This window comes from Trypanosoma cruzi, genomic scaffold, assembly GCF_000209065.1.
Source record: "Trypanosoma cruzi strain CL Brener 1047053516629 genomic scaffold, whole genome shotgun sequence".
Lineage (NCBI taxonomy): Eukaryota > Euglenozoa > Kinetoplastea > Trypanosomatida > Trypanosomatidae > Trypanosoma > Trypanosoma cruzi.
In genome coordinates, this window is record NW_001849342.1 from 8996 (window position 1) to 22557 (window position 13562).

General features: G+C 48.8%; 8 protein-coding genes across 8 annotated transcripts, besides 37 other annotated features; all 8 read right to left on the reverse strand.

The window, feature by feature from the left end:
• Nucleotides 1-92: a sequence feature (heterozygous, Esmeraldo-like haplotype).
• Nucleotides 93-903: a sequence feature (areas merged during assembly that could not be assigned to a particular haplotype. This can correspond to areas where the two haplotypes were merged or to regions with more than two copies in the genome that were merged during assembly.).
• Nucleotides 823-853: a microsatellite.
• Nucleotides 853-883: a microsatellite.
• Nucleotides 904-13562: a sequence feature (heterozygous, Esmeraldo-like haplotype).
• Nucleotides 1072-1121: a sequence feature (A-rich).
• Nucleotides 1199-1233: a microsatellite.
• On the reverse strand, nt 1310-2173 carry Tc00.1047053510123.10 (hypothetical protein, conserved; the record flags this gene model as incomplete). Its single annotated transcript, XM_802511.1, has 1 exon — nt 1310-2173. One exon carries the CDS (start codon nt 2171-2173, stop codon nt 1310-1312), a length of 864 nt encoding a protein of 287 aa, XP_807604.1.
• Nucleotides 2542-2578: a microsatellite.
• Nucleotides 2677-2746: a sequence feature (GA-rich).
• Nucleotides 2902-2945: a sequence feature (GA-rich).
• Nucleotides 2951-2970: a microsatellite.
• Nucleotides 3029-3073: a sequence feature (A-rich).
• Nucleotides 3106-3127: a microsatellite.
• Nucleotides 3191-3233: a microsatellite.
• Nucleotides 3341-3366: a microsatellite.
• On the reverse strand, nt 3507-4760 carry Tc00.1047053510123.20 (mitogen activated protein kinase, putative; the record flags this gene model as incomplete). Its single annotated transcript, XM_802512.1, has 1 exon — nt 3507-4760. The coding sequence occupies one exon, from the start codon at nt 4758-4760 to the stop codon at nt 3507-3509; it is 1254 nt and encodes a 417-aa protein (XP_807605.1).
• Nucleotides 3633-3665: a microsatellite.
• Nucleotides 4905-4938: a microsatellite.
• Nucleotides 5065-5086: a microsatellite.
• Nucleotides 5122-5171: a sequence feature (A-rich).
• Nucleotides 5379-5405: a sequence feature (AT_rich).
• Nucleotides 5534-5553: a microsatellite.
• Nucleotides 5563-5594: a sequence feature (AT_rich).
• Nucleotides 5731-5765: a sequence feature (AT_rich).
• On the reverse strand, nt 5911-6864 carry Tc00.1047053510123.24 (hypothetical protein, conserved; the record flags this gene model as incomplete). Its single annotated transcript, XM_802518.1, has 1 exon — nt 5911-6864. One exon carries the CDS (start codon nt 6862-6864, stop codon nt 5911-5913), a length of 954 nt encoding a protein of 317 aa, XP_807611.1.
• Nucleotides 6942-6970: a sequence feature (AT_rich).
• Tc00.1047053510123.30 (DNA repair protein, putative) lies at nt 7251-8432 on the reverse strand (the record flags this gene model as incomplete). Its single annotated transcript, XM_802513.1, has 1 exon — nt 7251-8432. The coding sequence occupies one exon, from the start codon at nt 8430-8432 to the stop codon at nt 7251-7253; it is 1182 nt and encodes a 393-aa protein (XP_807606.1).
• Nucleotides 8075-8099: a microsatellite.
• Nucleotides 8570-8600: a microsatellite.
• On the reverse strand, nt 8886-9347 carry Tc00.1047053510123.40 (hypothetical protein, conserved; the record flags this gene model as incomplete). The annotated part of the gene is made up of 1 exon (XM_802514.1): nt 8886-9347. The coding sequence occupies one exon, from the start codon at nt 9345-9347 to the stop codon at nt 8886-8888; it is 462 nt and encodes a 153-aa protein (XP_807607.1).
• Nucleotides 9444-9474: a microsatellite.
• Nucleotides 9899-10219, reverse strand: Tc00.1047053510123.50 (hypothetical protein, conserved; the record flags this gene model as incomplete). The annotated part of the gene is made up of 1 exon (XM_802515.1): nt 9899-10219. The coding sequence occupies one exon, from the start codon at nt 10217-10219 to the stop codon at nt 9899-9901; it is 321 nt and encodes a 106-aa protein (XP_807608.1).
• Nucleotides 10316-10337: a microsatellite.
• Nucleotides 10886-10917: a sequence feature (AT_rich).
• Nucleotides 11042-11063: a sequence feature (A-rich).
• Nucleotides 11064-11086: a microsatellite.
• Nucleotides 11087-11111: a sequence feature (A-rich).
• Tc00.1047053510123.60 (hypothetical protein, conserved) lies at nt 11401-12018 on the reverse strand (the record flags this gene model as incomplete). Its single annotated transcript, XM_802516.1, has 1 exon — nt 11401-12018. The coding sequence occupies one exon, from the start codon at nt 12016-12018 to the stop codon at nt 11401-11403; it is 618 nt and encodes a 205-aa protein (XP_807609.1).
• Nucleotides 12026-12049: a microsatellite.
• Nucleotides 12173-12210: a sequence feature (A-rich).
• Tc00.1047053510123.70 (vesicle-associated membrane protein, putative) lies at nt 12358-13251 on the reverse strand (the record flags this gene model as incomplete). Its single annotated transcript, XM_802517.1, has 1 exon — nt 12358-13251. One exon carries the CDS (start codon nt 13249-13251, stop codon nt 12358-12360), a length of 894 nt encoding a protein of 297 aa, XP_807610.1.
• Nucleotides 13278-13307: a microsatellite.
• Nucleotides 13370-13417: a microsatellite.
• Nucleotides 13479-13506: a sequence feature (AT_rich).

Consider the following 13562-nt stretch of genomic DNA (forward strand, 5'->3'; position numbering starts at 1 on the left):
CCTGGTCCCTGTTGTGTATTGTTCCGCTCACCAACTTCCAAACCTCACGGCGTTGTCTAGCAAGTGGTAGGATTGAAAACAAAATTTCTCAACGTAAATTGTATTTCGGAAACCCAATTGACAACGTGGTGACATCATCCACGGCAACCAAAGAAAAGGAGTCGGTGGCGCTTCCAACCCCATTCTCCTCCCCGCCACCACCACTCAACTTGCTTTGCTGAAAGGCCACAACGCCAATGTCATCTCCACTTTGTAGCTGACAGCGTCGACCTTTTCCTACCTTCGTGTCATTCACGTACGTTCCATTGCTGCTGTGGTCCTCAAGATAGATTCTCACCTCTGAGGCACGTTGGCGTGGCAGCCGTGAGTGATGATGCGCGTCATCATGCTGCTCTTGAAAAGAAAAGGGATTGTCCTGCAAACCCAGTAAGGGTTGCCCCATTGTTATTGTAGTACCTGAGGGCATGTGTGGTCGGGTTGCCCGGCTCGGATGACGATACGGACCTCGCCCGCCAGGTGACGGCACGCTCACCTCGACGGAAAGGGTAATGGTAAAGTGAACCGCACTGATTCGGGGGTCATCCAGGACAACGTCACACCTTGGAGATCTCCCACACGTGATTTGCCGTCTTTCTGAGAGAAACAATACGCGGTGCTTATCAGAAAGAAGAAACCCCCAAGGTCTCTCTGTTGTCATGGCGGGATTTTCAGAGGAGACCTCAACTAAGGTGCTCTGCGTGTTGGAGAGAGGATCCCGCCTCGCGTTATCTTCAACACCTCGAAGATTCATGTTTCACGTTCGTTACTGATATGTACTAACCGTTATTATTATTATTATTATTATTATTATTATATGTATGTATGTATGTATGTATATGTATATCAGTATGTGAGTGTGAGTGTGCTCGCCTTTCGGCTTCCCCAACCTGTGAATTGTTATTCGCGTGTGTTAATATGATGTATGGGTGTAACCGGGACTGTTCCTAACAGCACCTCTTTTTCCCGATACGTGGCAACTTCCATTATTGAGCCAGTAGAACCACATAACAATGGGAAAACAACAGATGCGCAAAAAACAAAAAACAAAAAAAACAAAAACAAAAGCAAAACAAAAACAAGAAAAAGTGGTAAGACCATTAGGAGAACGCATAAAAAGTCAGACAAGATGTTTTGGATAAAAACAGAGATATTTATTCTGTATATACATATATAACATATATATATATATATATACCCCCAGAAATGAAAAGCCAAACTTACCCATATGTGTTTTTCACCACTGTCCAAATTCCTTTTTTCCTTCATCATCTCATATTTTTCTAAACGCATGATACGCGGGCTCCTGTGCATAGTGGCGCTCCACCTCCCGTAATTCTTCTTCTTTAATCTCAAGCGGCAGCATACCACGCTCTGCCCACTGCTGCTCCCGAAACTCGGCATCTGCGTCATACTTTTCCCGCAGCTCTGGGTCATTGCAGAGATCAAAGATGAGCTGCTGCCGGGCGAGGGCCTTTTTCTGCAACGCTACATACGCCTCCCACGCCTCGCCCTCCACCCCTGTCAATGGCGCAGCCTCGCGTATCTCGCCATGCCGCTCCTCCAACTCCCGCGCACAAAGCGCTGTCAGATCCTCTACACGATATGCGTCGACAAACGGAAAAGAAGGGTCTGCGTTGGCGCCAAATTCCAACACATCTGTGGGACGAACAATTGGCGGATACTCCGCTTGCTGCGAGGAAAGCTGCGGCACATCCAGGCCGTATCCTGGCTCATACCCGGGAACGGGAGGTGTCAACGAGGGGCGGCGGTAGTTGCCAGGGGGCTGCTCAGACGAAAGCAGCAGCGCCTCCTCACGCGCCTGCTCCATGCCAAGCTCCGCCATCGCCTCCAGAGCCTCCGTCATGCGGGCGGCAAGACGGGACATGCGAGCCGCAAATTTTTTCTCACCGATGGCACAGTAGCGGTCGAACGCAAGCGCAATACGGCGCTCGTTGTCCACATCGTGCTGCCGCTTTCGACTGTCATTGCAGTGCCTCTTTTCGTGCAGATACTCCATCGCCGCCTGTGCCCACTTCTCTTCACTTCCCACCTTCCCCGCGCTTGCCATGTACCCTGCCGCAGTCTGCTTCTTCTGCAGAAGGGCAAAGCGATGGCCACCCCAACGACAGGCCATCACCTTCGAAGAAAAAACTCCTTTTTTTCTTCTTATTCTCTTGGTTCAGCCCCCGTCCCCTCTGTTCCCTGCAGGCTCTGCCCCTTCACGCACAGCCGCGGGATAAACGGATGTCGGACGGACTGACGGTTCGCCCGACCGTTACGCACACAACCCGCACAAAGCGTGCAGAACTAAAAAACAAGACAACAACAACAAAAAACACGCAATAAATCAAACGTTGCATATGTGGGTAAAATAAAGAATGGGAATAAGCAGAAAAAAAAATGAAGAAAACCATGGAATGAGAGCTACCCAACACAACACCACCCCAGCACATATCTACCCACCCATCACACGCACCGCATCGCCCAAACACCCAAGGGCCTACAGACACACACACACACACACACACAAACACATACAAAAAGGAAGAAAAAAGAGATAAACATAAGAAGCCAGAGAATTCGCAATCCAAAGGGTTTCTTCAGATGGACGTCGTGTGTTCCCTAACGACAACAACAAGAGAGTGAGAGAGAGAGAGATAGAGAAAAAAAACAAAAAAAAAAACGCATGAGCGGAAAGAGAGGGAAATTCCATTTTCTCTCGTGTCAGTGCCACTTTCCACTCAGTTGCTTTTTATTCCACAGTTTGTGCCAGAACGCAGGCATAAAGAAAATATCAGAGGCGGTACTTGCCCCCCACGTTGACGTGCAGCACACATAGACGGACCGAGCGACCCACACACTGAGTGAGAGAAAAAGAGAGAGGGAGGGAGAAAGAGAGGGGGCGAATCAAAACAACAACAACAACAACAAGGGGTCTCATCAATGCGCCGTCAAATAACATCTATGCAATCCCGTTATAGAAAGACAAAAAGACAAAAACAAAAACAAAAACAATAAGAAGGAAGAAACAAAACGCATTTATTTCCTGGAAAACGCACATACACCTTCTTTTCTTTTCTTTTCTTTTTTGTTTTTCCTGCATTCATCCAAACCGCCCTTCTTCCTTCTATCGTTTATCAACACCCTCCCGTATATGTCTACATATATATATATATATATATATATATGCATATTACATCTACACCCACTCCCTCGCTCTTCCCTTCGCATTTCCTTTTTCTCCTCTGTCATCCCTTTTCCATTTCCTCCTTCGTGTTATTTGCCCGTTTCCTGAAGCCAAATATATATATATATATATATATATATTCTTCTTCAAGAGCTATCTACTCGTTATAGGTTTCTCCCGTCCTCATTTATTCTCTTTTTAAAAAATTCCCTTTCCCTCCCATTCGCTTCCGTTTTGGCTCCTGCTTCGGTACGCTTCTTGGGTTTTCTATGAATGGAAGCTAAGACGCCTCCAACATCTCGTCAAACCGGCCATTGTCTACATCCTCCACGTTGTCTCGTTCAATCGTCCTTTGAGCCGAGCGCCCCTCGCCGGTGACATCCATAGACGGAAGGGCTGAGCCACCCTGCTGCTGCTGCTGTTGTTGTTGCTGGTGCTGTAACTGCCGATGACGCGGTGCGGTCTTGGGGTACTTTTCATGGAACATCACACTTTCCTCGTACACCGCCTTCTTCACGTCATGCACCGTTTTTTGTTCCTGTTCGTCGAAGCTGAAAAGGGGTATGTTGATGGTTTCGTATTGCTCGTCGTAGAGTTCCGCCAGGAACGGGTGCCGAAGAGCCTCATCCACGGTGATGCGTTTATCGGGGTGAAAGACGAGCATGCGCTTCAGCAGATCGAGCGCCTCCTCAGACGCCTTCGGGTACTTCGCGCGCCAGTCTAGTGGGGGACGAGTCTCCTTCTTGCGGAGGTACTTCTGTGCCGGCAGTGAGCCGAGGGATTTTATATCCTCCTCGGACGGAGTGCCAATCACCTCAATGATCTTGTCGAGTTGTCGCACACGGTCCTTGCCTTGGAATAGCGGTCGTGAACCAAGCAGCTCGCCAAGAATACTCCCTACGCCCCAGACGTCAATTTGTGCGGAGTAGTTCTTGTCCTCCATCACAAGCTCCGGTGCTCGGTACCAGCGCATTGTCACGTAGTCAGTCATGTTCTCTCCACGGTCATTTTCCTCCTTTGCGAGACCAAAGTCACATATTTTCAAATCACAATTCTGGTTCACTAGAATGTTCGCTGGGGTGATGTCGCGGTGAATAACCCCAGCGGTATGAATCACCTTCAATGCATGGAGGATTTGATAAATGAAGAACTGAACATGAGCCTCCGTCAGCTCTTGGCCAGTGCGTAGCACTTGCTTCAGATCTGTCTCCATGATCTCCATGACAATATAGAAGTGATCAAAATCTTCACTGTCAAGCGGTGTGAGAATGTTTCGAAGAGCAATAATATTCTCATCGTTAAAAAATGAAAGTAACTTAATCTCACGCAACACACGCTTCGCCAAAATCATCTCCTCAAATATTTCCTTGTTTACACGCTTGAGGGCTACAAGTTCGTTGTCATTGAGTGTGTCCCTGGCACGTATTACTATTCCATACGAACCGGCACCAATAATTTTCTCCAATACGTAGCGACTATCCAATGAGTTTACCTCCTCCTGCAGTTCGGACAAACTCCGGATTTGATGACTCATGTTGAGTGCAGTTAACACTATGGCTTCACCCAAATACACACACAGACACACAGACACAAAAAGTAGTCTATATATAAGTGAGTAAGGAAATAACAAATAATAGTAATAAAAAAAAGACCGCACTTCCGTTCGGTTAAATTTCCCTTTTTTTTTTTTTTTCTTCTTCTTCTTTTTTCTTATGCCCTTCACCTGCTTGATGGGGTTGTGGCGGTCCTGTCTTCTCTCCCTCTCTGGTGTGTGCGGGTGTCTCCTTGCTCCTTCCCCCCCCTCCTCCTCTCACTTCCCTTCAAAACTCAAAGGCCCTGCACCGCACCGCACCGCACCGCCCACACACACACACACCACCGACGGGAGGCGCAGGAAAAAAAAAAAAAAAAAAAAAAACAGCAATAAAAAAGAAAAAGAGGAAAAGACATGCACTCAAAAGACGACTCCCCTCTCCCAAGAAAGAAGAAAAAATTTACAAGCAGTTGATTGATCCTCCACACCCTCATCTTCTCCAGCGGGCAAAAACAGGGAAGTGCGATGGAGAGGAGGATGAATAGTTGCAGCGCCTCCCCGCAACACAAAAATGCCGGCAATCGCCGGGGAGAATAAATAAAAAAACGCACCACCACCAAAAAAAAATAAATAAATAAAAAAAAAGAGGGCGCATGGAAGAGAAAACACCCACACACAACCACCACTGCCGCTCAAAAGAGTATAAAACAAACGGGGAGTGGGTTTATGACATTTCAACGGGTACATTTTCCCCACCACCTCTTCTGGCACAAAACAACAACAACAACAACAAAACGGCGTCAATATTTTATTTTTATTTATATATTTTTTTATCTCTTTCCCTTTCCTCCTCCCCCAACCACTAACAACAACAACAAAAAATCTCACTGCTTGCTCCTTTACAAAATGTTTGTATAGACTCTTGCCTATATTACGTCTTCATTTTCCCGCACACACGCACATGTTCCCCAAATATATATATATAAACAGTAAAAAAAAAAAATACCGTATCGTAGCCTCCTTTATGAAAGATCCTCGGGTCTTCAGCCGTTGTGAATGTGTCTATATATATATGTCTTTTATTCGTTGTCACTTCCCTTCGTTTTTTTCTCCCCCCCCCCTCTCATGCGCTATTAAAAAATGGGGAAAATCAATCCGATTCACTCGTACTGGGTGTCGCCACGGGAGCTCTACGGGGCGGTTTGGTCTGCCGACGACTCAGCGGCTTCTCTACACCAGTGAGGGGCACAGTGGCTGCATCGGGTGCAGGAGCCTGCTTCTCCTGCCTTCTTTTTTTCTTTGCGTAAGACGTCGACAGTGGGACATTGTCATCATCGGACTGATCAGGAATGGAGGAGGCCGCCGTGGCTGCATGTCCCTTCGGCGACTTGTAAACGACATCGCGGGACGATGTCGGCGAGCCGTTCCGATGCGCAGCAACTGCAGGGGGGACTGTGGTCGCAGCGACGTCAAAAGTTTGATTGTTGCCAAATGTGCGGTAAAGCGGGACATCATCGCTTTTGTCGCTCTTATCATCCCGCGGGGCTTCTTTCCTGTCCTCCTTCGGCTGCGGCGCGGCAGTCGGAACCTCCGCCTCTGCCGGGGCCTCGTTCTTGCGCTTCCGCCCTTGCCGTTTCTTTGCCGCGTCAGCGTGGGACTCTCCCGCCGCCTCTTCCGCCTTGCCGTTCTCCTCAGCATGCTTGCCATTCCCTACCGTTGTTTTTGTTTTTGGCCCTATTGCTGCTGCTGCTGCCTGCACTTCTTTTGGCTGCTGCTTTGAATCCTGCTGCCGTCGGTGTTGCTGCGGGAGCGGACTGTCGGAGGTCTCCTGGACAGTCTTCTGCTCCTTCACAAGAACAAGTCGGTAGTGGCTGCCTGGCGTGACAATGACATTTCCCTCCGCATCGAAGGGCAACAGCAGATGACCGCTCGACGACTCCTGCAGTGCCAGCGAGCTGCCGTGCTCCCTGCATCCAAAGGCATAACTCGGGTTGAATGTATTCTGCAGCTCTGAGGCAAGACGAATCGTCAAGCCATCAATGACGATGGTGGGCATCCAACTCCAGCAAGTCCTGTAATTTGTGTTCCTGCATGCATGCGCCATCGCAGAATGAGAAAACAAGGCAACAGGAAAGAAAAAGAATAAAAAAAACAACAACAACAAGCAGGCAAACAAAAGAGTTTTTTTAAACAATTTTTTTTTAATATTTCAAACAAATCCAACGGTCTGCACATGCCCTTCAGACTTCATGGTGTCAAAACTGTTTCCCGGCACGATGCGGCTGCTCCGGGCGCTGGTCGAATGCCGTCAGCCCCGTGGCCACAACAACAATTCTGTGAGAGAAACATGGCTGGCTCTTGGCTTCCCCCCCACAATACGGGGCAAGTGGCCCTGACAACACACTGAGGCGGCCCACGGCATTGCCAGGGGAGGATAAAACAAGTGGATTCCAACACGCAAAAAAAAGGCAAAGACACACATAAAACACATCACACCGCCGTTACTTCACCGCCAACAGTACGACCACCCTTTACGAGGCGGACGCGCATTGTTGCCCTCGCGGCGTGCTCACTCTGTTGCGTGCCACAGACGTCGCCACTGCTCCTATCATGTTGCAGGAACCAATCCGCATTACAAAGGGGCTCCACGAAGAGGCGAACATCAGCCGCCGCCGCCAGCCACACAGGAACACCCAATGGCTTTGACGGCAGTGTCCTTTCCGTTGCTAATTTTCTGTGGTACACGCTTGTACACCCATTTACAAAAACCACTGCCACACTTCCCCCACGGCAATCAACAGAAATCTCCTGGCCACTGACACTCGCGTCATGCGCATGATGATGACGCTCACGCTTTTCCACTTCGCCGCTTCCCACATCCCTCCAACCATTACCAATCAGAATGGCGTTGCGCACTTCTCGTACAAGCGCAGCCGCCATCCAATGACGTGCATGATTTGTCGCCCCACACGTGGGATGTTCCCAGAGACGCGCCACGTTATCCACCACAACCAGCACGCGACGTCGGTTTGCATGATGACACGATTCGAAGTACTCCACACGGCTAAGAAAGCGAAAAAACACCAGCAAATCATTTGGTGATTTGAAAGGTACAAATTTTATTTTCTTCAGCATCACTGACGGGAGGCTATCCGCGTCGCCATCGCACTGCACGCTGTTTGCCGTTGCCGACGCAAGGGCCTTCTTTAGAAGCTCATGAATATGCTGCGGGCTGACGGACGATGGGTCCGAAACAAGAAGAAAGACAGACCAGTCACACGGCCCACATTTTGACTCCTCCACCTCCTCATGGGGCTGCTGCTGCTGCTGCTGCTGCTGGCGGTCGACACTATTGCCTCCCACCGCCGTTCTGCTCCTTTTCGCCGCCGTCCACTGCACGCTTCCCCGCGCCGCGAAGGCTGCCACCATTTGCTGCACGAGATGCGACTTGCCTGCGGCGGGCGGGCCAAATATCTCTAACACCGTTCCGCACGCCACACCGCCGTCTGGTAGCAGTCGGTCGATCGCCGCGCTGCCGGTGGAGAAGACAGCCTCTCGACTGAAACATCGCCCAACCTCCAAAACGGAGGACGCCGACGCGGCAAGTGCGGCAAGCCGCCGCGAAACATCTTCCGCCGTCAGCGCTTCCCAGGGAGGAGGCATGACGGCCATCCAAACGATTTTCCCCTGCTTCCCTTGTCTGTCGTTTTTTGCCTTTCTCCCCGCAGAGAGCAAAGAAAAAAAAAAAATACGCGGCAAGGAGGAAGACAACAGTCTTCCCTTTCCGTTTGTCTACAACGGGATTCCGCAAAAAAAAAAAAAAAAAAAAAAAAAAAGAAACACCAAAATCCCTTCCCCTTCTCCCCTTTCCTCTGTGACTTGTCTGTGCTGCGGCAAAAACAACAACGGGAATAAAAAAAAAAAAAAACACACTCAATGAGAGGGATGCACGCATCATCGTTCCCCTCTCCATTTCATCATAAATCACGAGGAAAACGGTGACGCTACCAAAGGAAGCACTTCACCGAAAAAGGAAAGAAAAATATGAGGGCGCCAACGCACGCGCAGGACGGCAGCAGCCAATGCGCGGACCAAAATGGGTCATAAACCCATTTTGTCTCTTGACTACAATTCATGAGGCCCCACTTCTTTTTCGTTAATGATTACGTTTTCCATCATATTTCTTTGCGCCCGTCGCTGCAGCCCGACGAGCTGCAGGAGTGCACGCATCAGAGCAAATGACATCACGGCAGGAAATGGCCAAGCCTGAAACCACACGTCCCAGTCCAGTTGCGTAAAAACAGCGCCCGAGAGGATGGCTGTGAGCAGCAAAAGTGTTTCCATCATCCGAAACCGATTCCCTTCCCTTTTTTTAAAAAAATTTTCCAACGCGGATGTTCCATTTACATCGGCCAGTAGCGTCTGGCGTATATCCTTCAATTCCATCGGCATCGTCAAGCTCAGCAAGAGTCCGAAAGCGAATGTTAACACCGCCGTGTGGGCCTCTGCAACGGGAGCGCCACAGAGAACAAACACAAGGCTCCACAACAACGCCTCACGCAGTGGGAGAAGGAGGCCGCTTGCCATCGAAAAGCGCTGAATGCCTCCGCCCCCTCTACGACCACAACCGGACACGCAAAAAACAAAAAACAAAAAACAAAAACACGCTTCTAAACAAAACTCAAAAAAAAAAAAAAAAAAAAGCAAAAAAGAACAGATGGGCAATAAAAAGGGCAAAAGAAATGTGCGAGGAGAGCCACACCGCCCTGGCGCAGGCCGAGGGAAAAGACACCCCACCCAAACAATGAGGAGAGGGAGAAAAAGAGAGAAAAAAAGAAACAACGGCGGAAGAACAGTAAAGTGACATGGCGAGTTAAGGTCCCACGTAGCAGAAATCGTAGTTCCAAAACAAAAAAAAAACAAAAAAACAACGACAGAGAAGTGACGTGCATCGGGAAACCCAACAGCCCCAATGGGTCAAATTGCCTTACAAATATTCGACCAGCCATCCCAAATGAAGAGAACAGCAGCGGAGAAACATAAAAACAAGAAAAAAAAAAGGAAAGGCCACAACGATATCGAGCCTTCAACGAGCACATTGTACACATAAAGCCTTCCTATTTCACTTCCTTTCCTCCTCATTTTTGTTGTGTTTGCGTTTCTTTGATCTTTTGCCCAGAACCACCAAAATGGGGGGATGCACGCTTTTCGAGAAACACCGGATGTGTCGCGAACAGCCGATTGACAAGCGCCATGCGCCGCATTTCGCGCAATTTATTTGCGCCCTCCTGCGCCAGGAAGCGCTGCTGCTCCTCCACGCTCCACCGCTCCATCGCCGAGAACTGCTCCTTCACCAGCCGCACAAAATACGCGCGAAAGTTGTAGTCCGGAAATGCCCGCGCGGCGCAGAGCATCTTCGTGCGCAGACGTGCCATGGAGTGTTGGGTTGCGGCCGACATATCAACTCTCCAGACCTTCCGCCTGCTTCAATTCCTCACACTCGTTCACTGCTCTCACTCTGTTCGTGCCCACAAGCAACACCCAAACCAACAAAGAACAAAACAAAACAAAACAAAAGAGAGAGAGAGAGAGAAGGGAAGAGTCAAACAAACAAACAAAAAATATATATTTCTTGATAAACTCAAGAAAAAAAAAAGAACACACAAACACAAATGGAGGGGGAAGCGTTACATTCATGCAATAAAAATGTAAGCGTCAAGTTTTAACAAATTACAAATCATCGCAAGGACAGTTCCCATGCCGTCTGCCAACACTCCATCCCTCAACAACGAACAAAAAAAGCAAAGCAATCACTACACAAGTGACACGTGGACAAGTGACCGTTTCACCCAGTCAAGCTCGCCCATACACATTTCGTTTCCTTTTGTCCTGCTTGAAAAAACATACGTGACCGTTTAGATGATGCGGTCTGCAAATTCGGCATTGCCGGATCCAATCAGCGCCTTCCCACTGGCCCAACGCGCCACAACGCCCATAACAGCAAAGAAGAGAATAAACATGAGAGACAAGCCCAACAAAAGAGCAAAAACATCCACCCCTTTCATCGTGTGCAGGAATACACTATTCCTGCACGTCCTACTCACCAGACAAAACGTGCCTGTTCCTAAATAAATATATATATATATAACAAATAATTCAACCCCTTTCCGTAATACCTTTTTCCCTATGGCCTAGAGGACCGCAATCAAACCCCTGCGGACACACACACACGCAATGAAAAAGAAAAGCAGAAAGAAAAATCATAACTAACATGCACGATGAAAAAAACAAAAACAAAAGGATCCCCCCCTCCCCCCCCCCCCCCCAAAAAAAAAAAAAAAAAAAAGAGAAGGAGATAACGGCATCACATGGTGACACTTGGAGTGGATACAACATTAATAAACAGGCTGGATGTCGTCGAAAAAGGCCCGGCCTCACACACACACAAAAAACAAAAAAAAAAAAGGGACACTTCTTCCCTTTCCCCCTCATTCATCCAGAGTCTTTGTTTTTAAACGCAGAAGTATTAACAAAGTGCATGGCATATCAAAATTTTTCTTCCCTTTACTTTTTTCCTTCTCTCTCTCTCTTTCCTTCTTTCATTACCTCTCGGCGATGAGTGTTGTGTGCGCATGGCCCTTCATGTGAGCCCTGCCTCGTTACGGAGGTACTCACCCACATCTGCCTCATGAAACAACACGGTGCTGTTCATTTCGCACTTCCTGCACTCCAGTGTTCCAAGCGCGGCCACACCGAACCCCAACGGCACATCCCCCATGGAGAAAACTGCCACCTTCTGATATTTTGGCGTCGATTCGGTGATGCGACCAAGACCGGCGCGTGTGACGTGACCGCCGTAAAGAAACTTCTGCTCCTGGTTCGGCTTCACCCAAACCTTAAAGAGGGAGTACTGTGCGATGTAATCCAGCGCCGTTACTTGAATGCGGATGTGTCCGTTGTGTGTCACCTTCGCAAAAAGGACACCAATACCCATCAGATTCGACTTGGCCACGCAACTGGCAAGTTTGGCAAGGCGCAGCGGCATGTACCATATGCGGTTCTTGTGCAGCCGAAACACATGTTCCTCTTCCTCGCCCTTGCGCTCTAGCAGGTGCGTTGTATTGGGCCCAATGTACTGCGCTAGTTTGTCGAACAGCCTCTTCGTCTCCTCCTCCGTTAGTGACCGCATTGTAAACCACCTCTTCCTACACGCGTATGTGTACATGTATGTGCGTGCGTCAAGGTGGCGGGCATGCATGGTCACAAACAACAACAACAACAACAACAACGCATGGAACAGCAAAGAGTCAATGCATCCTCACCAAAAAGTCCCCCAGCACCACGCAGAAGACAACAACAACAACAACAGGGGATGCATGCATAAGCACAAAGAAACACGCACACACACACACAAAAAAAAAAAAAAACAAAGGAAAAAAAGGGAAAAAAAGGCGAGAAGAAGCGGGTAAAGAACCCGGTACAATAACTACTCACGCGCGGCAAGAAATATACACGACAAGAAACAAAGCAACAAAGCAAAACATACACGGAGGAAAATAGAATAAATTAAAACTATCAAATAAATGTATGGCACATTTCACATTACCCAACAACCACCTTGTTTTTCACGTGCCTTCTTTAACTCTGCAACGCTTCTCTTTACGTCTATTTGTGTTTGCTGCACATTGAAGTCAATTCGATCCAAAATGCTTCCCTGCTCCACCACCATTGCGCCCAATTCCTTAAACATTTCATGCAACTCCGTAACACTTTTCAATATTTCTTGAACCTCGCGACTAAGCTCCTTTTGTTTCGCGTCTTCTTCAAGAAGTTCCTGGATATCAACCTGCGTATATCCAAGCTCAAGATATTGAGCAATCCTTTCTTCCCGCTCCATTCGTTTATGCGCCTCGCATGAACCAATCTGCTTGTATCGCTGTGTCTTCTCTTCACATCGCCGTAGCCGTGTGGCGTACAGCTCTTGTCCTTCGCGAAAAGACTGAATAATCATTGATAGGCGAGAGGAGAGGTGTTTCTTGGCGTTTTCCGAGGCCCTCACCTCGTCCTCATTGGTGGGGTCCTGTGGACGCATGCCGGAGATGATCATGCGTTCAAGTTCCCGAAGCAGCTTCTGAATGCCGTGCGCGTTCTCCTCGATCTGTTGCCGCTGCGCCTCCTCCTCCTCATCGGAGAGAAACTTCGGTTGGAGAAACGCCCGCTGCTGCTCGTGCAGCCGCTCAATCTTGAGGTTGATCGTGTTTTCCAGCTCCAGAAAGTGCTCCAACGCGCGAATCCACGGAGACATCGCGTGGCCATGCATCCCCTTTTCGCTGTTGCCGTTTAGTGTGGCCTCTGCGGGCGACACCGGTGCCGCCTCGTTGCCCTTCCACCTCGACTCACCCAACCACTCCGCCTGGTGCTGCGCTGCCCGCCGCAGGGATGAAAACTCCTGCAGCCTATCTCTACTGAACAGACGCGGGGATAAACTCATCGCACTCTCTCTAATCGCATCGACCTCCCCTCCCCCTCCCCCTCTCTCTCTCCTTCTCTTCAAAACAAAAAAATACGGGGCCCGCAAACACACACACACACAACTTACATATCACGTGCAAAAAAACAAACAAACAAACCCAAAGCAACAATTAAAAAAAGAAACACAACCCCGAACATTCTCCTTCGGCTCGATTCAACAGATGGAGAGACAGGATACCCAAGGTGATATATAAATTTAAATATATGTATATATGCGTACCAGTCACATGCGAGGGGGGTGGGGTGGGCAAAGAAAAGACGGCACATCCC